The sequence below is a fragment of the Penicillium cinerascens genome (assembly GCF_028974065.1).
Source record: "Penicillium cinerascens strain IBT 15544 chromosome Unknown contig_9_segment0_segment0, whole genome shotgun sequence".
Lineage (NCBI taxonomy): Eukaryota > Fungi > Ascomycota > Eurotiomycetes > Eurotiales > Aspergillaceae > Penicillium > Penicillium cinerascens.
Genome location: NW_026695296.1, coordinates 2,987,560 through 3,010,816, shown reverse-complemented (window position 1 = coordinate 3,010,816; position 23,257 = coordinate 2,987,560). Strand labels below are relative to the sequence as shown.

Genomic DNA, 23,257 nt, shown 5'->3' with positions numbered 1-23,257 from the left:
TTTGCCGTCATCTCGCTCTTCACTGGCCTGCTGGCGCTGTGTACACGCATTGGCAGCTACCTGTCCGGTTTCTTCGCCTGGCTCGCCCTGACCTTCCAGGTCATCACCACCTGTCTCATGACGTAGGAACTCCCTCAGCTATGCTCATCCTGTCAATTGAGAAGAAGCTAACATAGAAATCAGCGCTGTTTTCGTCCAAGGCCGCAGCGCATTCAGCCGCAATGGCCAGTCCTCCCACCTCGGTGTCAAGGCATTCGCATTTATGTGGACCGCCAGTGCCTGTCTGTTCCTCTCTTGCCTGATGTACTGTCTGGGTGGTGCAGTCGGCCGAAAGGACGGCGGCTACAGTGGCCGCAAGGAGCGCCGCCGTGGTTTCTTCTCCTCAGCGCGCTCGAACAGCGTGAGGAGCAAGAAGGAATCCTACGCGTAAGCGCAGAACTCCTAGATCCTGACTCTTCTGGGTCACACTCTACGTCTCGCCAAAAATAAAAGAAAAGCTAGAGTCGCCGCGCAAATGGTGACCCCAGTCCCTTTCGAGGTGTCGTATCGTACCGTATACGGATTTTCTCTGCTGCGTTGATACACCCCGGGGAGAGTTCTCGCTTTGGCGCTGATCTCTCTTGTCTTGCTTTAGCCTTACTGATGCGATGCTTGGTTTATTTTCGCACGCTGATGTACTACCTACCCACTCATTTCATGTTGTGACGAACTGTCCACGATCGTTACTGAACCCCCAAATTTGCCCTCCGTCCGAACTGCCACTAGCATTGCTGGTGACTAGTTACCTCTTGGTTCATGTTGTTGTCTACGTCGATGAATTATTGACGAGTTCATGGTGCAATGGTTCGCCGACTTTGATTATCCGATGCCTTGTCTGCAGCTTTCACCTAATAGTTGTAATATAATATCTATGTTGTCTTGAGATCATTTGCGAACTAATGCGTCAAAGGTAGCTAGCTATCCACCAATCAAAGACAGAACCACCGAACACAACCCAGAGTTGGAGTCTAGGAACCAGTGGTGTTTAATCCTGTCACCCTGGAATGGCCTAAGCTGGAAAACAGAACAATCCGCGGATCGATCGATTCAGAAATTGGTAAATGATTCTTATTGGTCACTTTCCAATTGGGAGTCTATATAGAATAGATAACACGGGGAAGGGGAAGAAGGCGTGACTCCAACAAGACAATGACGGTAACACAAAAACAAAGCACGGCCTCTATCAATCATGTATGCATCATCACACCATAAGGAGATCAATTTTTGAGATGAAAGGGATTTAAGCAGAGCCGTTGATGGCGCCGCGGACGGCGGTGGTGCCACCAACCTCGCGCACGGCAATCTGGAGACCCAGGTCAGGATTGACGTGAATCATGACCTCGACCTTGCCGCCAGCCTTGACGCCCTTGACAGCGAGCTCGGCGACGGGCTTCTCGGTCTTCCAAATGACCTCGCGAATCTCCTCTTCTTCATCCTCATCTGAGTCGAAGTCGGAATCATCCTCATCGGTTGGCTTCTCCTCCTTAGGCTTGGGCTCAGGCTTGGTGACCTTGATCTCGCGAGCGCCTTCGCACACGCGGACCAAAACATCGCCGCCATCTTTAGGAGCAGAGTATTGAGCAATGCGCCGGGCAGGGAGGGCAGTCTCGGTGTTGAGAAGGGGCTGGAAGGTAACGTCGGTGCCGGAGGTGAACTCAACACCGATGGCCTTGGTTAGGTGGGGGGTAACGGTTACCATGGGGTGGATGGACTGCTCAATGTCCTCGCGGTCGAACTCCTGCACCAGAGAGGCCTGGAAAGCGGCACCACGCGAGGACAACTCAGACGGGTTGATGGCAGTGGTTGAGGTGGAGGGGGCCAGAATAAGGGTCTTCTCGGGGAAGATGTTCCGGGCAAGTTGAGCGATCTTGGGAGTGTGAGAGGTGCCGCCAGAGAAGATAACCTCGTCAATGTCGAGGACATCGAGACCAGCCTTCTTGATGACCTGCTCGATCAGGCCTGTGAACTGACCGAAGACCTTGCCGGACAGCAGCTCGAAGCGAGTACGGTTAACAGTGGAGCCGAAATCAATGCCGTCGGCCAGAGACTCGATGCTCAGCTGAGCATTGGTACCCAGGCTCAGTGCCTTACGAGTAGCCTCACCCTCAAGCTTGAGCTTGGCCAACCCGCGGGCGTTCTCCCGGGGATCAGTCTTGTGCTTCTTGATGAACTCCTTGGCGAAGTGGTCAATGATGATCTGGTCCAGGGTAGCACCGCCAAGCTCGTAGTCGTGGGCAGTAGCCAAGATAGTGTACATTCCACCGCGAGAAGCAACCACAGCCACATCAGAGCGGGTACCACCTAGGTCAGCAACCACGACGAGCTTGTCGGTGACGGTCGCTTCGGGGCGGGCATCATAAGCCATCACGGCCGCGACGGGCTCGTGGATAAGCTGGAGAACCTCAATGTCGGCAGCCTTGGCGGCGGCCACGAGAGCCTCACGCTGGGCATCGGTGAAGTCGGTGGGAACGGTGATGACGGCGGCGTTGACGTCCTTGCCGAGGAAATCGGAAGCGGACTGCTTCAGACGACGAAGGTGGCGAGTAGCAATCTCTGAGACAGTGACAGAGTTAGGGGTCTCGCTGGCGGTATCACGAATGGTGAAAGCGACGGTTGAGTCGCTCTGCTGGGGGTGGGCGGATTGGTGGCATGGGGTCGGGTCGATAGACTTGAACTCCTTGCCCAAATAATCCCGGAAGTATGCGACGGTGTTGTTGGAGTTACGGAGAAGCTGCGCCTTGGCCTGTGTACCGTGGTATTCCTCTCCTTCGATGTAAGAAAGGACGGTTGGGATTTGACGGTCTAATAGTGTTCAGTGAGAGTTCATCAAGCAATGGGTATTGAATCAACCATACCGCCCTCCTCGTTGGCGATGACCTCAGCCTTGCCCTCCTAGATGGTGCATCAGCCTCTCATAATGGTCTGAAAATGAACTGTCACAACATACAGGCGAGATGCGGGCAATTGAGCTGGACGAGTTGCCAAAAGAGATACCGATAGCAAAGCGCTCCGCCTCAGCGGGGGCACCGTTGGCCGCGTCACCCATTTTTATCGAGTGTGAAAAAGGGGAAATCCTAAACCACAAATATAGCGATTAATTTCACAACACAATGTGTGAAAGAGAGAGTCGGGGGGTGACCGATGAAGGGGACGAGTCTCGATGGAGGGGGGGGAAGCCGAAAAATTTGAAGATTTCCGGCGGGAGAGTGGCTGGTGCTTATCGATATGGTTGTGGCGGTACAGGCAACATTCAGAGCTCATCTACAGCTTATTCGGCATACCTTCCAAGTCAACGAACGGGGTGTACTTGAAATTTATGCGGATAACCTGACACAATCTATCCCATATAATACTGGTTCTTTTTACAATATATTCAACACGTCTCTATCGACGCCCGTGTCCGCCACCAATTGAACTGCCCGTTATTTTCTAGATCACGTGGTGATAAGGGGTGATCTGGGCCTCCGTCTTGGCGGTGGAATTTCAATCATAGTTGCTCTCACTTGATCACCCTAGACTTCGTCAAATATGAAACTGTGGGGGGAATTCGAATGCAGCTATACTATTGACCAAACTTCCAACTTCACATGTCTCTTCTGCCTTCCGAGATCTGTAGAAGAGTTGTGCTAATGTCGGTCATGTGATTGGATGATGAGTAAGGATCGGCCGAGGTTTTCAGATGTTAATTTGATGCAGTGCTGCGGTCGTTTACTGTACAGTGCTCGTCAACTCAACATTTCTCACTTCGGGCCCCTGCTCTCCTGGCATTCGAAAACTTTCAATTTGCTTCAAATTACCGGCTGGGATCATGTCGACGCCACTCATCCTCCTACCAGGTGATGAGGTCCCCAACGACCGCCTTCCTCCTACCAATGCCAATCCTTTAAAGCTAGGCCAGGGCCTTCGTCTTCTTTCGCAGCCCTCAGCAAAACCTGCGGCATTGAATCATGTTTTGACAGCAACTCAAGCCGGTCTCGTATCGACCGATGCCAAACGAAACACGGTTTCGCTTCTGTCTTTCTCCAACCGTCGATACATCCCTACACATAACGACCTAGTCATCGCGCAAATCCACCACTCTAGCGCCGACTACTTCCATTGTATGGTGACCCCGCACACTGCCCATGCTTTGCTAGGCCAACTGTCCTTTGAGGGTGCTACAAAAAAGACAAGGCCAATGTTGAAGCAGGGCGAGCTGGTCTATGCGCGAGTGTCGTCTGTGGGCATTGGCGCAGGGGCTGAGGTTGAGCTTACGTGCGTCAATCCAGCTACTGGCAAAGCAGAGCCAGGCGGTCTCGGTCCTCTTCTAGGTGGAATGGTCTTCGACATCTCGACAGGCATGGCAGCGCGGTTGATTCGGGCAAGCTCCTCTTCGGCTGATCATGGAAACGCTATTGAGGGACTTGTGGTTCTTTCTGAGCTTGGGAGGAAGCTGGAGGGCCTGGGGGGTTTGAGATCGCCGTTGGGCGCAATGGGAAAGTTTGGGTGGATTGCTCAAATGCCGGCGAAAGTGCCATCAAGGCTACTGTCGCCATTGGCCGGTGCTTGCAGTCCACAGACGAGAATAATCTTCACCCCACAGACCAGAAGAAACTGGTGACAAGAGTTCTACGCGAGATGAAACTGACTTCTTGATTGATTTGCGTTTTCTATTCGATGGTCCATTTATTGAGGAGTATTGGATTCCGAGGGGGTTTACGATTCCATTTTGTATACCATGAGAGCAATCTGTACAGTATTTTCTGCATATCAGCATGTTATGGGTTCCAGTAAGGCTGCAAAAGCTGCATCAGATATGAGCCAAGTGCTGCATACTTCCAAGGTTCACATTACCTATCCCGATAAGCGGGTGGTGCAGGCGGTGTATAATTTCTGCCGGTCAGCCTGGGTAAATTTGGAGAGCTCCGTGCCCATCTCTGCTCCTCGAAATCATGGCACATCAAAACTCTTCTGGGTCCCATGGACCAAAGAGACCTGATATAAAGGGTATGACTCACAGTCTACTCATAAAAATGCATTTCCATCCTAACTAGTTGCAGTTCCCGAGTCCTCAAATCCGCAGGCTACCCTAGACGGCGCAAAGAAGAAAAAGAAGTCACGCAAGTCCAAGAACAAGGAGGGTTTACCTTCTGTGATACACACCAACGGCGCTGTGTCTTCCCCTCCTCGAGTTGAAGAACAACCGCGGCCCTCAAAACGAAAGCGCGATTTGGAGCCGGATGGCAAGAAAAAGAAGAAGCGTCAGGCTGCGGAGGACATCGTAAACGAGGCCGATGCTCCTACTGTCACGACACCCAAAAAGAAAGATCGGCCAGTCGATCCGCTTCCAGATCATCCGGACAAGGAAGATAGCGAGCCTGCCTCAAATGGCGTTGAGAAAACCACTCCCACCATTCCATCCTCCGAACCTGCTCCTGAAGCGGCGCCCTCTTCTGAGCCTAACAACAACCTTACTCGCTCGGGTAGACCGAGGAAGATTAGGGGTTCACGAATTGGTGGAAAGAACAACTTGAAGGTGGGATTCTTCGTCAAGGAAGAAACCCAGAAGCTCGAGAAGTACAAAGTCGATTTTTGCAACCGCAATGGCTTCAATCACAATCCCAAGATGTTCGACGCTATGGTACAGCATTCAGAGCGTGACAGCGGTGAGTGGCCGTGCCCAACCGACATTTGCAGAAAGTCCGAGTTCTGGGCCGAAATCTACGCAATCCTGCCTGATCGGGACCGTCGATCTGTGTACCGGTTCATGCGACGGCATTTTCAAGACTCAACTCAGAAGCCGCATGAGTGGACAGCAGAACAAGATGAAGAACTTGTCCGTTTACGTGCTGAGCATGGGCCGAAGTACGCACTCATTGCGAAACTTCTCGGTCGCAGCGACGATGATGTAACGCAAAGATGGAAGAACCGTTTGGAATACCGAGGCACGCAGAATCGCGGGGCTTGGACCGAAGCCGAGATGCGATCTCTGATGAGTACCATACAGGATATCTGGAACATTGAGCACACCATTCATCCTGAACTGGCAGGGAAAGACATCTACGGAATGAGCGAGCAAATAATCTTATGGGGCAATGTCAGCACTGCGATGAACCACGTTCGATCTCGTCAGCAATGTGCAGACAGGTGGCGCAAGATCTTACGACATGTTGAAATATTGCGAAAGACTGTTGATCCAGATGCTGTGTTTGATCCGGCTGCAGCTACAAAGAGAAAGAAGCCACGCAATGATGTCAAAAAGAGCAATGATCATGTGGAGGGTGATGACAGCGAGGAAGAAGCAGAAGAAAGCATAGCACCCGACAGCACACCAGGGATGACTCCTAAGCTTGGGCTCACAGACCATCAACAACTACTCTCGCTTGGTTCATCATCATCGAAGGAGATATCCGCCAAACCCCACATCGACCCCCAACCCGAGTCCGAGGATGAGATCAATGAGGCTAGTTTCGTCACTGCCGCTGATGAGCCAGCGCCTCCCTCGGCAGCCTCTCACCCAACTCGCCAGCATAATTCAAACAGCCCGAGTCAGTCCAAGGATGAGATCAACAAGGCCAGCAAGTCCAGTAAGAAGCGCAAGCGTTCTGAAACTGAAAGGCCTGTCGACGAGCCCGAACCCAAAGTGGGAGCTGAGACTCCAACTACGACCATTACAGACGCCGATAAGAAGGCTCGGAAGGCGGCCAAGAAGGAGAAGAAAAGATTGAAGAGAGAGAAACGAGAGCGGGAGGAACGGGAACGCCAGGAGGCGGAAGCCGCCGCCGCTGCCAGGCAGGCAAAGGAGGACAGGAAGAAGGAGAAGAAGGAGAAGAAAGAGAGGAAGGAGAGAGAGCAGGAGAAGGAGAAGAAAAAGAAGTCCAAGAAGTCAATGGATACCGTTGAGACCAATGGGATTGACACTTCTGCCGCTGCTGCTCCCCTCAAGAAAATGAAGACAAAGCACCGCGAGTCGATTCCTGGGCTCAATGGGACCGACATTGAAGGAAACAAGTCTGTCAAGTCTCCTAAGAAGAGCAAGAAGAGCAAGCGGAAATCTCGGGAAGCAAGCAGCAAGTATGACAGTCCTGCGGCCAGAGCTCAGCGGTCCAACGCCGAATCTGATGACGGTGGTGGTAATGAATCCAGTGACTACGATATCAAAATCGAGGGAGACGATTCAGACTAGAAGCGAGATGCAAATACTACAGACGAGACTTCTAGAGAAACTCGATGGTTCTTACTCCAGCGCTGAACAATCCACGCTCTAGCTCAAGTCCTGTCAAGAAAATGCAATGCAAATACCATGTCCAAATTTTTCAAATGCTTGTGAACAATGCTCTTATACAAAACACATACCCAGTAATCAAACAGGTCCAGGGTCTATAGTTCGTCCTTGCGGCCACTGTCCGTACCGTCTTCACCACTGTTGTCTTCGGCGGCGACATCGTCATTCTCCTTGGGTTCGGCATCTTCACCAGTTCGCACAAACCCAATTTGCTCACTAGCAACACGCTTCGCCAACGCAGCAATCTCATCGTCGTACACAGTCCACTCAGGAACCTGTCTCCGGGCACGAGCCAACTTCGGCTCCTTCGTCTGGGGATTGTTGCAGAGGTCGATGGTGCGTGCAGATGCCAGATCTTCATCAGAACACCACGTCTCACACCACAACCACTCCTGCGGCAAACTGTGGATAGGGAGATGATGCTGCATATGATTGGGCAGATCCTGGTCCAGATTGCTGAGACTATTGGGGTCGGCCGAGAGCATCTGGTACTGACCACGAAGCCGGTCACCGGCAGCAAGTGCACGGAAGCGGTTCAAGTCGACAACGTACAGCGCCGAGATGTGGTAGGGTTTGCCACGGAGGAACGTGCTCCAGTATCCCTGCTTCCAGAAGCGGAAGCCCTCCATCTCGGTGCGGGAGTCGCCCATGGGCGTGAAGCCATATGGCGCGCCTTCGAGATCATGCGTGACCAGATCGTACATATCTGTGCGAACAATCTGGTCTGCATCGACGAAAATGACTTTGTCCAGGGAAAGCGGGAAAAGGACGTCCAGGAATAGCATTTTGTAGCCCCAGATTTCACGCTGCTTCTCACGCTGACCACGAAGCCAGTGTGGCCATTTGTAGGTGACCATCTCGTAAGAGAAACCATATTCGCGGGCAAGATGGGGGAGGAAGGAGCGGAAAGAGGGAGAGAGAAATTGCTCGATGAACCAGAATTTGACGGTGTGCTTGGTATTGCGCATGACGGAAACCATCATGATGTTAAGCATGCGCTCGTAGAGGTGGCCACTGGCGACGGAGAAGATGTTGATGTCTGCGTGTTGCTCGCCCTTTGAGCCCACCCCTACACTTGAGAGTACACCTGATGCAAAGTTGAGGCCCTTGGACACGAAATCCATTGTTGAGCCGGATTGAGGTCCGGTTTCCAAGACATCCTCGGTCTCATAGCCAGGTTTGCGGGACAGGCGCGGGAAGAGCGTTCGGCCTTGGAAGGACAGCAGAGTGACCTCATTGTTCTCGTCGCCGGGCTGGGGGTGATAGCCCAGACCGCCAACACTATTGATCTTGTAAAGCTTCTCGCTCCGACCGGGCTTTAGGTTTATCTGCCACATGCCAGGTTGTGCCTTGAATTGGAAGTATCCCAGATTGGCCATAATGATGGTGTCAGCAAAATGAGGATTTTTCTCTGTGCCCAAAACGAGCTGCACTCCTCGTGGTGGAGACTTGGTGGTCAGATCGCGAGAGTGGCCCTCGATCAAGATGTGCTCCAAAGCGTAGACCGCATCAAGGTCGGAGCCAGACTTAAGCGAGCTCAATTTGATGTTGTCTGGGTCATAAACAGTTTCTTTTGGTGCCACAAGCCAGGATGAGGGCACGTCCATGCCCAGGGTGAGCAGTGCTTCAACGGGCACGCCGGTAAATGATGCTTGAGGTCGAGACAGAGAACCGTCGCTGTTGAACGAGGGCTCCGATTCAAGCACATAGCGGTAGAATCGCTTAACTGGAAGCTCCTGGAGATCCTCCTTCGGATTCAACAGTATTTTGATCTGCACGCCAGCCAGTTCAGAGATAACCTTCAGAACGGGCACCCATCTCTGGGCCGCCTCAGAAGCTGGATCAAGGACCGTAGCAATATTAATAGCAGGGTCTTCGGAGTTAGAAATGGTTATCACGGAGTGGTCCGTCTTCCAATTATCAGAGACACTGAGTCTGAAGTCTGGTGAAGACTCAAAGATTCCTTCAGGCACATCAGAAATGGTGGAAAGTGCAACAAGCGATGTGAGTTTGGCAAGATCAAGAGGCGCGGATAGCTTAGCATCCAACCCTAGATTCTCAGCCACTTTCGCAACAGGAAAAATACGCTTGGTCCATTCGTAGGTCACCAGCTGGCTAAGTTCGTTGATGCTTGAGATAGAATCCTCCTGAATGGGGCCAACTGTTCGGCCATTGACAACAAGCCCTTGGACACCGGGCTCAAATCCAAGCTTCTCAACGAGGCGTCGATGAAAGGCAAAGATCTCTGTATTTCCCGACTCTAAGGTCTCCGGGTCCGGAGAGTCAAGGATATCGAGAATTTGATCAATGTCCTTTTCCTGTGCAAGCGCACGTTGGACTTTGCCAAGATTGGAGACGTTTTGATCAGAAGCGCCATTGTGCAGCAGTACTATCTCCAACTCATTATGCTCCTTTCGGAGAATAAGGGTATCAGCCAGTAGTTTCAGGCCTTCCTCCGTCTCAAAGTCGCCCACGACAATGATATGGATACTCTCAAGGACAGTCTTCTCTGAAATGATCCGAGGAATTGCCTCCAAATCTTCCGGTTCCGAACCAAATACACCGGCAAGGTCAACAATCTTGACATTCTTCGGATCTTCGGGCATTAGGAAAGAGTTACGTCTTTCAAGAGATGCTGCCAGGAAAAATTCCGGCAGCCAGGCATCTGCTTCAAAGACGCCCTGCATTATAGCTTGTTGGATCAATTTCAGGTCTCTCCCAATGTTCATACTCAGCTCCTGCATCCAATTCCCCTCGCGTGAGATCGGAATACCATTGACCAGGAACTGGGCTTCTTCGCCAGTCAAGCTCAGTCGGCGCTGGTAGTCCGTTGTAGAGGAAGCTATTTCAGCGTAGCGCTTACTCTCCAGCACCTCCTCAAGAGACAAGACTTCCTTGTCGACACGAGCATCTCGATCTTTAGTTGCAGCCATGAAAGCTGATTTTTCCGGGTTACCACCCTTCAGCTTTGAAGCCGACTGAAATGACTCAGTATCCACACTCAGTAAACGTACTATATCAGCATGTGCTTACCTGTTCCAGGTATTGAATGAGAGATGCAAGTCCATAAGTCTCTTGGAGATAGTGTGCCACCTTCAGCTGAGCGGTAGACTCAGGCGAAGAGGCCGTAGGCACCAAACCGAACCTTACAGGAATCAGGCGCTTGATAAAGATCTGGAATTGCTTGGCAATCAAAATCATATCGTCGGGCTTGGATAGATCGACAGGCACGATGACGTTATGCAAGTCCCGGCTCACGGGGGGCAGTTGTCCTGGGTACCCGCTCGAGATAAACTAGGAAACTTCAGCACAAACCCAAGGCAAGACTCTATCGAGGATTCTTACCGATTCAAGATCACTCGGCCAGGCCTGGTACCTAGAGTCTTTCTCGAGGTCATTCATCCAAATGATGACCTCACTGCCCTCCAGCTCATCACGATAATCATATCGCTGCGTTTCATCATCTGCATGCGATTCGGCGAGGAGGGGGTGAGACAGAAGTTTCACGGTATCCTGAGCAGACAGACCCAAGTCTCGGAATTTTTCGATCAATGTCCTCTCCCGACGGAGATGGTCTAGGATGGAAAAGGCATCGATCTGCCGCGAATCAAGCTGAACGCCGTTTATCCACATAACATTGTAGCCAGGCGGGATCATTCTTGCCCGGTTCGCACGAACTTCTTGCTTCAGGTTCACGGTAGCGTTATGAGCAGCAACGATGGACGAATACTTTGGAAAGTTCTGAGAGAGCTTCATCAAAGTGCTCAGAGGATGTTCACTGTCCATCACGAAACCTGCAGAATTCCAGCCCAGTCTAGACAGTTCGGACGAGGAAAGAGGCCGCAAGTCATCTGGAGAATCCTCCTTCAGGTCTTGTGAGCCGCTTGATGGCCTTTCCTTCGCATCCTCGCCACGCTGCTCAGCATCCCGGTCATCAATGACGATATAATCCGTCCGCTTCAAAGCAAGCTCCACACCATATCCAGGAACAAATAGAGGGCGAGAGATCCAGTGTTGAGGGGGACGATACCGCACGCGATACGAAATATGTCCGTCTTTTGCCATTTCGGTCAATAGTTCGTGAAATTCCTTGAATATAGGCGATGAGACATCTGCGTAAAGGACGGCAGGAGGCAGCGATATATCACCGAAGACGCGGTCGAACGGTAATTCCCTAGGGTCCCTATGGCCACAAACGTTCAAGGTCAGCTTCCAACCCCAATTCCAGGTGATATGCTAACTAGAGATCTACCTACAGTTCTCCCTCAACAGGTTGTTGTGCACGCTCCATTGCTGATGAGCAAAACTGCTGTCCATCGTGGTGGACCCAGACCGGACAGGCCGCATCCTGGGCAGCCATCAGCGAATGTTGGACCGAAGTATTGTAAAACTGGTAGTGCGCCTGAATGCGGGGTGCGGCTGATCGAACGGAAAGCGATAGCTTGAATGAGGAGAGGCTTTCGGGGGTGCGAAGGTGTCCATCTTCATGCACGACCTGCAAGAAGCGGTCGTAGAGCTCCTTCTCGGTTCCGGCGTCCTCGAAGACCCCGTCAGCGATACGGTCGAGCAATGGAAAGTAAGATGTTGCGTTCTCCTCTGCGGCCGATTCTCTGGAGACACCCATGTGAGTATTTAACATTTGCGATCATGCCCAGTGTCAACATACAATAGTTCCACGAGATACGGCGACGAGTCGAACGAGGCCTGGAGAGCCACATTCACCGCCGGGCTGGCAGTGGCCAGCAAACCGGGTAGTAGTGCGCCGGTGACGGCATACCAATGCCACGACGTGTGGGATCTTGACGAGATCCTCATCCTGTTGTGTTGGATGGGGTGGAAGCAAGGTGTGTAGGGAGTGTATACGGGGAAGGCCCCCAAAAATCCTCGTGTCGCGATCCAAAAGTCTCGGGTCCTGAATTAGTAAGAGCGCAGATCAGTCGCGAAAGATGAAAAGCATTGCGGGCCAAACGAGCCAGCGTTCTTGAACAATCGCGGAGATCCCCAGCCGATCTGAACACTTGGATGCTTCATTATCTCTTATCGCAGCTTGTACGGCGGACGACACGGCAACACGCGCATGCCGCGAACATGCTCAACGCATCGAGAATACACAAACATTGAGTTCTACTGTCTACAAGAAAAGATACATAATCTGAAATGAATCCTGTTCAATTGAGAAGTCCAGCTACTTTTTTGGGGTCATAAGACATAATTTCGTAAAGTTAGAATGTTCCGTGCGCCAGACCATAGCCTCCCATAGTATGCAGTGTCAATACGCCATATTTGACTCCGAGAATAAAACCCATATCAAGGTATGTGCAACTCGGCAGTCTTCTCTTTTTTTGTTGCACTCGTGCACAGACTCCGAGCTAATGCAGGATGGAAATGCAATGTACTGTTGAGACCAGGCTCAACGAAAGAATGTAAGATGGCCATGCAGACACGCAAAACCAACGATCTCACTGAGCGTGGAAGTTGGGAGCCGGCATCTGGGGGCTCTTGCGGCTGGTGGCTTCGCCAATGAGGCGGCGGCGCTTTTTCTCATCAATCTCAAAAAAGGAGCTTTCCGCGTAGCTGTGCTGGCTGCCAGGGCGAGCACCCAAAGTCGTGGTTGACTTCATCTTACGCAAATTCTTCGATTTGGCAATGGGGCCCAAACGACGAATCTCGGTAACCAGACGCTCAAGGGCGGAGCCATTTGCCTTCTTGGGAACAGGGAACTGCGGGAGAGGCTTCTCTGGATCACTTTCGGCGAGGCTAGTTTCAGAGTTGTTCGAGCCAAAGCTAATACCCGGAGTCCACCTTACCACGCTTGGAACGGTGGGGAGAGCTCGACTCCTCCAGGTGAGCAGGCTCGTTGACCAAGGCACACTCGTCAATGACCTCATTAGCCATGACCAGGTACTTGTCCAGGGAGTCGTAGACCAAAGGCCACGAGGTTTCCTGGCCCCCGGGAGCGCCTTGCGACATGACCGGCTGCAGGATTGCAATTCCTTTAGCTTCGACGGCATTGATGTAGCGGAAGAATCCATCACGCTGCGCCTGCAAAATTCGCGGGGGCAACTGGCGCGTGGGAGCAACCGTGGCATTGGTGACCGGAGGGAACAGCGTGTTGAGCATAGCAATGTGGTTGACTTTGTTGTTGGGCTCGAGCATCATGTCATTGATCAGGGTCTAGTCCATCGGATTAGCAAAAACAATCCAAGTTTTGGTTCAGTGATAACCTACCCAGCGACGCAAGCCAATGTAGATCTGGGTGTACTGGGCCTCGAGTTTGCGTGCTTGGGCATTAATCGACTGCAGCCAGGGCAGGACTGCCGGGTACTTGAGAGCCAGCTCCGAGGTGTACGGGTTCTCCGCATCGTCGCGGGAGATGCCCAGTCGCTGGAGGGCACCATTCATTTCTTTCTTCCAACGACCTTCCAAATCCTTGAGATAATCCAACGCGGTCAGAGCCTGCGGGAAATCGACCGACTCCAGTTCAGCCGTAAAGCAGCGACGCAGGAAGGAGGTCAGGAAGGAGGGTGGAAGGGAGCAGGGCTGAGAAGGCAGACGCGATATCTGGTGGATCAGCTGCGAGCGAAAATCAGCAGCCGCGTCGATCGAGTCGTCGGATGCCTTGGTGGAGGTGGAGGAGCGCGGGGTGAAAGCGGTCTCGGGGCCGCGGTTCGGGTTCTTGGCCGGGTTGCAGTTGAGGGTGTACATGGTACGCAGAGGGATTTCATAAGAGCCCGTGTAGCGCAAGCAATGGTCAAAGATCCAGGTGAGAGCGACACCGCTAGGGCTCTCCAGCGCCTGGGGCTGAGACATGACAGGCATGTCGGCGAGGTGGGACGAAAAGAGATAGAAAAGAAGTCGAGTGTAGGTATGGACTTCGAAAATCAGGAGCAAACGGAAGAACGAGTTCGCATTAAGAACAATGCGAGATCGAGCTTCCGTGGGCTGGAGGAATTCGAAACACCGGGGGTGGGATGTAGTGTGTGACGATGGAGCAAGGAAAGACAACGAAAGTACGAAGGCGGGATCAGATGCACAGAGCCGCGGCCATCACTCGGCGTGGCGGAGGGTGGCTGAGGAGCCGGTTGCGAGTTTGGAGCAGGCTGAAGAGATCCCCACGATGCGAGGGATGAAACACAGCTGCTCTTGTTGCTTGATCTGACCTGAGATCCGATCTATGCAGCGAGGCAAACACCGAGTTGGAGGCTTGCTCTCAAGGAATAGCAAATGAAGGGTGAGACACGTCCCAATGGTTGGGCAATTGAAAGGCTAAAGAGAGAGGCTAGAGGAAAGAAAGGATTGAACGAAGGTTTGTTACGACGAGTGTTGCAAAGAGAGGGAAAGGACGGGGAAGGGAGAGAAAGATGGAGAGATGGAGGGCGAGGGGGGCGATATTATGGCTTGACAGTCCGGAGATTCTGGCCCTCCGCGCCCTCTTTGCCGGCTCGCACTCTTTGACTCGCTCCACGCTCCCACTCTGCCTTCCCACGTCGGTGGGACAAGGAGTGTCTGGACCAGTCGAGTGGACACTCGATTCCCTCGACTCGTTCGCCCGCGTCTCTCATTGCTCCCCATTACCGATCCATCTGGCTGGGTGGCTTTCGCCCGTTTTTCGGGGCTCCACCTGCAGTCAACCGACGCGCACAGGAGAGGCGATGGAGGAAATGACAACCGTTGGCTTTCCGTCCTTCCGGATGGCCCACTTGGCCTCCGTACTAATTCGCCCGCTAATACATTCTCAGGCTCTCTTGTCCCCGGGGGACTGGATATCCTCGCTGTAGCGTCGCCCCGGCCTGACCGGGAACTAGGGATGGATACAGAGCCCCCCAACTTTGGATTTTTCTTTTCGGACGGTACTTTGGGGCACCCCGATCATGTTCAGGGCCGAATCAAACCGGTCGCCCCCTCAATCTCATCTTCTATGCGTCTGCGCTAAGCCAGAGAGGCTCCCGGACACGCGATGCGGACGCAAGACTGTCGTGGGCAGAGCCAGAAGTACTCGCCACCGGTTCCCTCCTCCAGACCCGACCAAATATAGATCACAGTCTATATTTGTATGTATGTATGGGTACAGTATGAACTCAGCATCTTGTTGAGAATCATTCGTCACCCAATTGCGCTCAGGCAACCTCAGGCAAAACGGTACCTCTCTGATCTGTGGGGTGGACCGCGCAATCCCGCACAGCCCGACAAGCCAAAACCCTGCAACGCACTATCGCCGCCCCCTGCAAGAAGGCGTTGGAGCAGTCACCTGCTGCCAGTCTCTTCTCTCCATCACGCTCGGTCTTGGACAGGTCGTTTCAGGGCAATCTATACAAATGAGCTCGCAAAACATTCTAGAGAGCAGATTTGGTTTGTGATTCTCGTTACTCATGATAATCACAATAAACAACCGCAATCGGGGCGCTCGCCCGTGGAACACCGCCGTGTCAGCCCCGCCCGTGACCCGATTTTTCTCTCCTCCAGTGAGGATGAGGATGGCCATTGGGCGGAGTATGTACCTGCGTTGTTTCAGATTGCAGATTCTCATGATCGGTCATTTTTTCAATTTTGATTTTCCTCTCTATACAGTACATACACACTAGATTGAGGATGCTGATTCGAAAGTCCCGTACTTATGCATCGGAGCAAAAGTCGGAGGATGGGGGACGTCAAGATTGGAAGGCGGCCCTGAGGATGCATGACACCTGCGTCGCCGAAAAACTGGTCTCTCGTGGGTCGGGGACAAGACCTTCCCAAAGAAGCTGGGATGGGCAGTGGTGGAACTGCTCAGCTCCCATCGTGTGTCCAGACACTGCGATCTTCGCTCCTCCGTTGTGAGTATATGTACATATGTACATACATATGATAACTCGCAATTTTCATTAACCGTGAACCGCTCCGTATTTGTCTCTCCTACATAAGAGTCCGAGGACTGTCCTCGGGTGAATACGTCAGACCCTGGCCAAGATCCGGTGGGTTCTCGCTACATACGAGAGCTAGTTTAACGTTAGCCGGCGATCATGGCATCATGCCCCTGAGAACCGGGGGCCCCTATCCTCTCCCTTGGAAGAACCACGATCGTGTTCCTGGGTGTTGGAACCCGGGATTCCTTTTCATTCCTGATCTAGCCTCGGTGTCAAAGGAATCGAGTTGATGTGTGTGTGAAGCTGAGCTGGAGCCCAACGATATCGCTTTCTTCTTCAAATCGACGTGTTCGATAGTCTAGTGCCGAAGTGGCGGATTCCAAATCTTTTTTTTTTCTTTTCACGCACCGCCGTCGGTCTCTCTTTGATGCCAATCTCGATGACTCGATTTCCAGTCCCACTCTCGGCGGGTCATATCGTGATCGCGGTGAGAAATGACAGGGGACACATGCATGGTGACAGTGTCTCGGCAGTTCTGCCGGCGTTTCTTGCGTCTTCTTGCATATCGGGCCGCCATCCGCGGTAATGGCCCAGCACAGATGAAACCACACTTGTCTCTTCACATAAAATTTCTGTCGGTCATACGTGATGGACGACCTTGTAATCTATCCCAATACCTGCTGCCTACCGACGAGGATTATTATGGGTTTATCAACCAGGTGATCTTGGCGGTTGGTTGAGGCACTTGATTGACTGTAACCGAGTCCGCGGTTCCTTCTGTACAGGGTCAGTAGAGGCGATAAAAGAAGGATTCTGTTCTGCCAGTGATGTGTAAGCTGGTCACCAGACCATGTCTTTTCCCTTTGACACATCATCCGCCTCATCAATCGAGTACTCTTCCAGCTCCGCCATCATAGTGTGAGCAGGGGCAGTCACGCAGGTCGGGAAACCACCGTAATCCGGATCATCATTCGGCATCATAGCAAGATCCTGCTCCGGGTTTCGTCGCCGTCCAAAGTCCGCAGCGTGCACAGCTCCCCTATCTCTTTGTTCACGCCTAGTTTCTCAAATTGCGAAAAGCCGGTGAAGCTGCTCGTAGGTGAAAGCGAGCGAGCACGGGCCTGAAAGTCCCATCCGATCAACAGGAATTTTGGTCTGCCAAGATGGATGACCATGCCGGTACTGGGCCGGGTATGCCAAATATCGGGTGCAATGAAGTCCAAAGATGGAGCAAAGCGCTGCCAAACGTCGAGTACTGTGACGGTGGCACCTCCCGACGGGTAAGCGCTTGGATAGCCACCACCACCGGCGACGATGAGGATGTCGTCATCGCTGTCTTTGCTCACATACTTCTGCCAGACGCTAATATACAGCGATACTGGGTATTTCTTCTTGCCCGCTGCAGAAACCTGGTTGAGATATTGCGCATAGTGATATGTCATGAACAGCTCGTCTGTGTGCGGTCTCTTGCCAAAGACTCAAGCCCATGATCCACTCGGGCTTGCCTGAGATTTGAAGTGGCTCGAGTTTGATCTTAGGTCGCTGTGGATATCGTCCCAATTTTTGAGCCAGGAAATGCAGCTGATATTTTGGCGCTGGCTTGCTGAACGTTTCTCGGCCGCAGCGGAGCCATCTCGAAGTCTCCTAGAAGACCTCTCTCGTTCTCCACTTGGGCCATAGCCACTGTCGAGCGTGTTCCTTGAACCTCTTTGACGTGGCTTGGTAGGCGAAAGAACGCTTTAGCGTCGGCTTTAAGACCTTCTTCTTGGAAGATCGACAAGACGTCGGCCGGTCTTCAGAACACCGCCAGCTTTCCGAGGCTTTGCTCGTAGAAATCATCGAGTGTTTGTCTTTAGCCATGGTGGAACGTGGACGGAGATGTCTGAAGTTCGCATTTCATGTTCCATAACATGTTACCAATCGAATCCCGAGAGGGCAAATTGGAATATGCCAAACCATAGCAGAACAAGGTGCAGTCCATGCTCTCTTACCCAGTATGACCTTGCCCAACTCCATATGTTGAATTGGCCCTCGACGGGCTCAATGCCTTCCCATTTAACACATCCCAAAGCATTGTTGATGTTGGTATCAACGGGCTTCTGCAAATTGGCTCTATGAATTCTCCAGATGCCATAGAGAAATTCTGCAGCTTCGCAGTGAGAGAAAGAAAGGGTCGGCCATTGACAACGAGCTGCTGCGCAGTTTCGGCTTGGCGAAGATGAGGCTTCTTTTTTTTGGGAGGGGGGGCATGCCCAATATGATTCAATATAGGAATCTTCAAGGAATGCGACAAAAAATGAAGATGATGGACCAACGAATGCGTCGATTAACGCATCTCTTATCCCCGAGCGCTCCCTCATTCCCCCTCCTTGCACCCGCCAACGTCGCAACAGTGTGGCACCATTTGAATTTCAAATTGCACTATGATCCGTGGAGGGGTCAGATGAACGACTTGTGGCCTTGATGGGTAGCGATTGGTCGATACTCCGTGAGGTTGTCCAAGATTGTGTCGCGCTCGCTGGACTGGCAGTCGCGCACTCTGCTGAGATTCTCCCTTTCAATATTTGAGCCAGAGCCTTTCTGTCGCCATCGCCACAGCTGCTGCATCGTCAGCATTCAAACAATAGGTCAACCCGATCGGCCTGGAGGCTTTGTAGTGGCCTTTGTATTTTGTGTATATTGCCATTCTTGGTTTCGAAAGCCTTTGCATCTGGCTCCTCTTCGTGGAGACAAAGTGCCCAACTCTGGAGGAAAATTGCCGGGCTTGTCGATGGGGAGAATGCCAGTATTGGCAGTAACAACGCACTGGAGTACCAATGAGAGGGCAAGCACCTCGACGTTTAAGGGATATTTTCGATCTTGCTTTGTCTCCTGTTGACTCACTTCTAAATGAAGTGTCAATAATCCATCTGTCGCATATTTTCCACGTTCTTACCAAAAGCAGCCGGTTCATCCATCCCACCTTCAATTGGCAAAGCATGCTGAAGAAGAAACTTGTTAGTCCATCCACGATGTAGGCCTTACCCATTGCAATGGTGAGGAAGACGCACGGAGTGGGTGGGAAAAGTCATAGGAGGAAAGGGAGGAAGGGAGAGCGCGCGCAAGCTAACAACTCAGGCAGCCGCCATCATGCCCCTCATACCAAGCACCAATGCATGCTGCAGGGGTCACTTTTGCCTTGGTAGCTCACCGTGCTACAATCGCCATGGCTCCATGTCATCCTGCGATTTGAGGGGTTTCATCATGTATCCGCTTCTTCAATAAGGATGGAAGAATGTGTGTGGCTTGTCATGGATGAAGTGGTAGAGGTCTACCAGTCGATCCCGAGCCTCCTCTTTCCTTACTCGGTTCGCTGTGAACGTTGGGCAGGAGATATTTCTGTGATTCCCGAGAAGTTGTCTGTAACAAAAGGCTGACGTAGGCCTCCCCCATATTCCTTAGCTTATCTCTTTCGTATTTAGGTAGGTCTAGTGCATTTCGGGCAAGGGATTTCTGTTACGTGGCTCGGCTACTACAATTCCTTGCGGTGCCGATTCTGGTGGATGGCTTCGAAGGTTTTCAGGTTGGTGAGGCTGCTGATTTGGGATCTACAGTGATATATATCGTGAGCTCGAACAGCGCAATGGGGTAACAAACAGGTGTCACGCTGAATTCTTTAACACAAATGGCGAACCTAGGTAGATAAAGTTACATATAATCATGGCATGGAAACCAAAGCAATACCAATCCAATCAAACACAGAGTAGAGACAAGCACTCAGCAAATAGCTGATGTGGGGGTTCAACCCATCATGGCCCATACAACCAACACGCCGCCCGGCAGAAAAAGGGAACCGATAAGATCTCACTTTCCTGGCGCATTCAAGCTGCAACTACCTCAAGATCTGAACATGGGAAACGGGCCGCTGGAGCGAAAGCTCCAGTTTGAGAAGAAGAACCAAGACCTCGTGAAGCTGCCCAAATGTACGCACCGAACCCCCCCCCCCCCCCATCGGCCCACCCTATGAATACTGACAATTTCAACGGCAGATGCCAACGTTGAGAAGCGCCCAATCCCCCATGCCCCGGTCGCGTCTCCATACGCGGGCCCCTCCGTTCCCAAGATTGTCTACGTCTCCAGCGGCTCGCCTTTTATGAGCGCCGTCAAACGCGTACAGAAATTGCTCCGCCATGCCGAGAAGCGCGCCACGGCTAATATTAGCCTCGAGGATACGCGCAAATCAGAGAAGCAGAAGCTTGCTGAGCTGGCACAAACAGCAGAGAAACGGGAGGAGGTTTTTGTCAAAGCCACCGGACGTGCAATTGAGAAGGCGCTCAGTGTGGGCAAATGGTTCGAGGAAAAGGAATCGGAGTACACAGTTCGTGTGAATACCGGGAGCGTGCTCGTCGTCGATGACGTGGTCGAGGACGAAGAAAAGAAGGAACGAGAAATGCAGAAGCAGGGACGCGTTGGGGGACGGAACACAGATGGTGAGGATGGCCCACATGCTCAAGACTCGAAAGACGAGAGTGTGCCTGGAAAGCAGCAGCCATCAACCAGCAAAGCTGCTGCCAAGAAAAGAAAACGCCAGGTCACTGTGGCCTCTGAAGATAGCGAGCTTCCCGAAACTCGAACTCGATGGATAAAAATGGTCGAGATAGCCGTGAGCCTCAAGTGATCTCGACACACCCACGGCCACAGGGACATATGCTATATACAGGACATGGCCTTGAACGATAAGCCAAGATCACTACAGGCCAGTTCAACACGGACCATACACCCCGAAAGTGGCAACCAGACATAGCCTGCACGGATGTTGGCTAGTATCTTGCCTAGAGACCATCCGAGAAGCAGTGGATGAGGTCGACCTGCGCCTATCTACGCGTCCAGACTCTAATACACAAGCCATATGTGGACCCTCGAGTCGCATCATCAAAGGACACCTGGTCGTCTCATGCCATACAGAGATGAGCTCTATATGCGCATAGACATGGACCGTGTTCGTTCACACATGCAAGATACCAGTGTCAGGGCCCTGGGATAACAGAGCCAAAGACATGACTCATGTTCACTAGATTGATTAACATACCCCCAAACGAAGAGCATGCACAGTACCAATTCTCCCCAGGGTGGCACTGGCCAATACAAACCAAGACTAGACAGCTTGACTGAAAAGTGATCGCCCTTATGAAGGGCGGGTAACAATGTATTCACACCGAAACCTAGTACATACAGTTAAAAAGATATACAGTGCCCAGCCATGAATAATGCACAAAAAACCACTCATATATTCTGCAAGCGGGGAACACAAGCCCAGCTGCAGCCATGTCGCTGGAATGGCAGAGGACGAAGCTTCTCTCCAGAGGTCCGGGGCCTCTTCATACCGCTCTCATGAGGCGTGCAGTCCCACCATTCCAGCCATGACGTGCGAGGGACCACGTATTCATGCTGACACACCGAGCAGCGCTGGCCACCAGCAGCGCGAATCTTCCTGGCTTGATACATCAATGGAGCCACCAGCGAGGGGAAGTCGTCTAGCTCGTCATCGGTGACTTGTTCGAGACCCGGTAGCTTGCACACGGCCCGGAGGGCGAGCTCGCGCAGTGATGGAGCGCTTGGCGTGGAGCTTGATGGTGGCAATGCCACGGGTGTCACAACAGAAGCTGAGCCATCGTCGATCGGGTTTCCCTCCATGTCTCGTCGGGTTATCGGACTCGTAGCTACGTGGATCGTAGCCCAAGCATTTTTGGGAGGAGAGCCCTCATATTCGTCGAATCTCAGCTGGTCTTCCAGAGACGTCTCAGGCTTTCCATTCTCCTGGCTCTTCCTTGGTTGACGGTGCCATTTGGTGATTTCGCCTTCCTCAATTGATGGGAATGGGTTCGGGAATGCGGTCAAATGTTTCAGTTCACCATGTTGGAGGAGCCGTAGCAGCTCCCATGGGAGGTGCGTGAGTAGATTGACTGAGACATTGAGGACTTCCAACGCAGCCAACTTCTGAATTGTATACGGTATCTCTGACAGCTTGTTGTTCCGCACGCTGAGGACCTTGAGATCACCGAGCTCAAAGAGCTCGTTGTTGAGCGTCGTCAATGAGTTCCCGGAAAGGTATACGCGGAGAAAAGGCTGCAGAGAGCTATAGGCGTTCTCAGAGAGCGGAGCCTCCTTCACCGAGGGCAACTTCGTCAAATGTTGCAGTGGCTGAAGCAGACCTGGAGGAATCTCCCTCAAATCAAAGTTTCTGGGGGAGTGAATAGTTAGGACGAAAAGGGTTCTATTTTCACTGCGCAACGAGGGGAGCTTACCCTAGGTCAATGCTGTCTTCCCCCTTCTCGAGGCAGTCATTCACAACCGCTCTCGCAAACTTGTGTTGCTCCGACTCGTGCAGCCCTTTCCAAATCGGTAGAGGTAACACCGGCGCCGCGGTCGCCTTCGGCAGAGCGAGGCCCTGGGGATATTTGCCTGTCGCTTTCGGATCAAGTACTGTCTTCAGGAGATCCTCACCCCAGGCCGACGCATCCTCCGAAGGCAAAAGCGACTCAGCCGTAGATTCATCGCTCCCCATCCACACACCGCTGTCTACCTGGCGCTTCTCTTTGAAATCGGCCCTCTTCCTCTTGGGATCAATAACCTGTTCACCCCACCAGGTCCCACGATATCGCCGCTTGCGCCCAGCCCCGCCAGTCACAGGCGCATTGTAATTCTCCAGCCCGGACGCGGGAATATCATCACTCGAGAAGAGCGCAGGATCGCTCGATGGCTGGCTCGAGCGGTCATCGAAACGCGACAACCGACGCGCCTTCCGGAACGACGATGCGATTGAGCTCGAGGGGGAGGTGCCCGCGCGCGCCGGCGAACGGTGCCGGATTCGCCGCGGCGGAGGCAGCGGAACTTCGCTGTCCATTGCGAGCAACCGAGTCGCAGCGCAGACGAGTCGCTGCAATTGTCCTCCCAGGCGTGTCCGGAGGACTCGATGGGTGGCGGGCGATGCGCCGGGAGTTTAGGGAGCGACGCGTGGTGGAGCTCACCTCGAATGTCAACAAACGCGCGCGAATCGAGCACCTGAACGAACGGACAGCTTCCACGGCCAACGCGATATCGCCCTCGGAAATGTGCAGGAAGGAAGACGGGC

General features: G+C 52.6%; 9 protein-coding genes across 9 annotated transcripts; 4 read left to right on the top strand and 5 right to left on the bottom strand.

The window, feature by feature from the left end:
• On the top strand, window positions 1-430 carry N7498_007934 (SUR7/PalI family protein; the record flags this gene model as incomplete). Its single annotated transcript, XM_058454996.1, has 2 exons — window positions 1-122; window positions 184-430. Coding segments are annotated over 2 exons (369 nt in total), but the record flags the coding sequence as incomplete, so codon positions are not given.
• Window positions 431-1,279: 849 nt separating this feature from the next.
• Window positions 1,280-3,085, bottom strand: N7498_007933 (Hsp70 family protein; the record flags this gene model as incomplete). Its single annotated transcript, XM_058454995.1, has 3 exons — window positions 1,280-2,841; window positions 2,895-2,931; window positions 2,987-3,085. The coding sequence occupies 3 exons, from the start codon at window positions 3,083-3,085 to the stop codon at window positions 1,280-1,282; spliced, it is 1,698 nt and encodes a 565-aa protein (XP_058307244.1).
• Window positions 3,086-3,847: 762 nt separating this feature from the next.
• N7498_007932 (uncharacterized protein) lies at window positions 3,848-4,639 on the top strand (the record flags this gene model as incomplete). The annotated part of the gene is made up of 1 exon (XM_058454994.1): window positions 3,848-4,639. One exon carries the CDS (start codon window positions 3,848-3,850, stop codon window positions 4,637-4,639), a length of 792 nt encoding a protein of 263 aa, XP_058307243.1.
• Window positions 4,640-4,970: 331 nt separating this feature from the next.
• Window positions 4,971-7,204, top strand: N7498_007931 (uncharacterized protein; the record flags this gene model as incomplete). Its single annotated transcript, XM_058454993.1, has 2 exons — window positions 4,971-5,025; window positions 5,079-7,204. 2 exons carry the CDS (start codon window positions 4,971-4,973, stop codon window positions 7,202-7,204), a joined length of 2,181 nt encoding a protein of 726 aa, XP_058307242.1.
• A 194-nt stretch (window positions 7,205-7,398) lies between these two features.
• N7498_007930 (uncharacterized protein) lies at window positions 7,399-12,118 on the bottom strand (the record flags this gene model as incomplete). Its single annotated transcript, XM_058454992.1, has 5 exons — window positions 7,399-10,281; window positions 10,337-10,597; window positions 10,649-11,486; window positions 11,560-11,913; window positions 11,970-12,118. 5 exons carry the CDS (start codon window positions 12,116-12,118, stop codon window positions 7,399-7,401), a joined length of 4,485 nt encoding a protein of 1,494 aa, XP_058307241.1.
• Window positions 12,119-12,762: 644 nt separating this feature from the next.
• Window positions 12,763-14,122, bottom strand: N7498_007929 (uncharacterized protein; the record flags this gene model as incomplete). The annotated part of the gene is made up of 3 exons (XM_058454991.1): window positions 12,763-13,048; window positions 13,095-13,477; window positions 13,532-14,122. 3 exons carry the CDS (start codon window positions 14,120-14,122, stop codon window positions 12,763-12,765), a joined length of 1,260 nt encoding a protein of 419 aa, XP_058307240.1.
• Window positions 14,123-17,123: 3,001 nt separating this feature from the next.
• N7498_007928 (uncharacterized protein) lies at window positions 17,124-17,588 on the bottom strand (the record flags this gene model as incomplete). The annotated part of the gene is made up of 1 exon (XM_058454990.1): window positions 17,124-17,588. The coding sequence occupies one exon, from the start codon at window positions 17,586-17,588 to the stop codon at window positions 17,124-17,126; it is 465 nt and encodes a 154-aa protein (XP_058307239.1).
• Window positions 17,589-20,035: 2,447 nt separating this feature from the next.
• Window positions 20,036-20,803, top strand: N7498_007927 (ribonuclease P subunit p20 family protein; the record flags this gene model as incomplete). Its single annotated transcript, XM_058454989.1, has 2 exons — window positions 20,036-20,108; window positions 20,175-20,803. 2 exons carry the CDS (start codon window positions 20,036-20,038, stop codon window positions 20,801-20,803), a joined length of 702 nt encoding a protein of 233 aa, XP_058307238.1.
• A 605-nt stretch (window positions 20,804-21,408) lies between these two features.
• N7498_007926 (leucine-rich repeat domain-containing protein) lies at window positions 21,409-23,029 on the bottom strand (the record flags this gene model as incomplete). Its single annotated transcript, XM_058454988.1, has 2 exons — window positions 21,409-22,366; window positions 22,431-23,029. 2 exons carry the CDS (start codon window positions 23,027-23,029, stop codon window positions 21,409-21,411), a joined length of 1,557 nt encoding a protein of 518 aa, XP_058307237.1.
• Window positions 23,030-23,257: the final 228 nt, after the last annotated feature.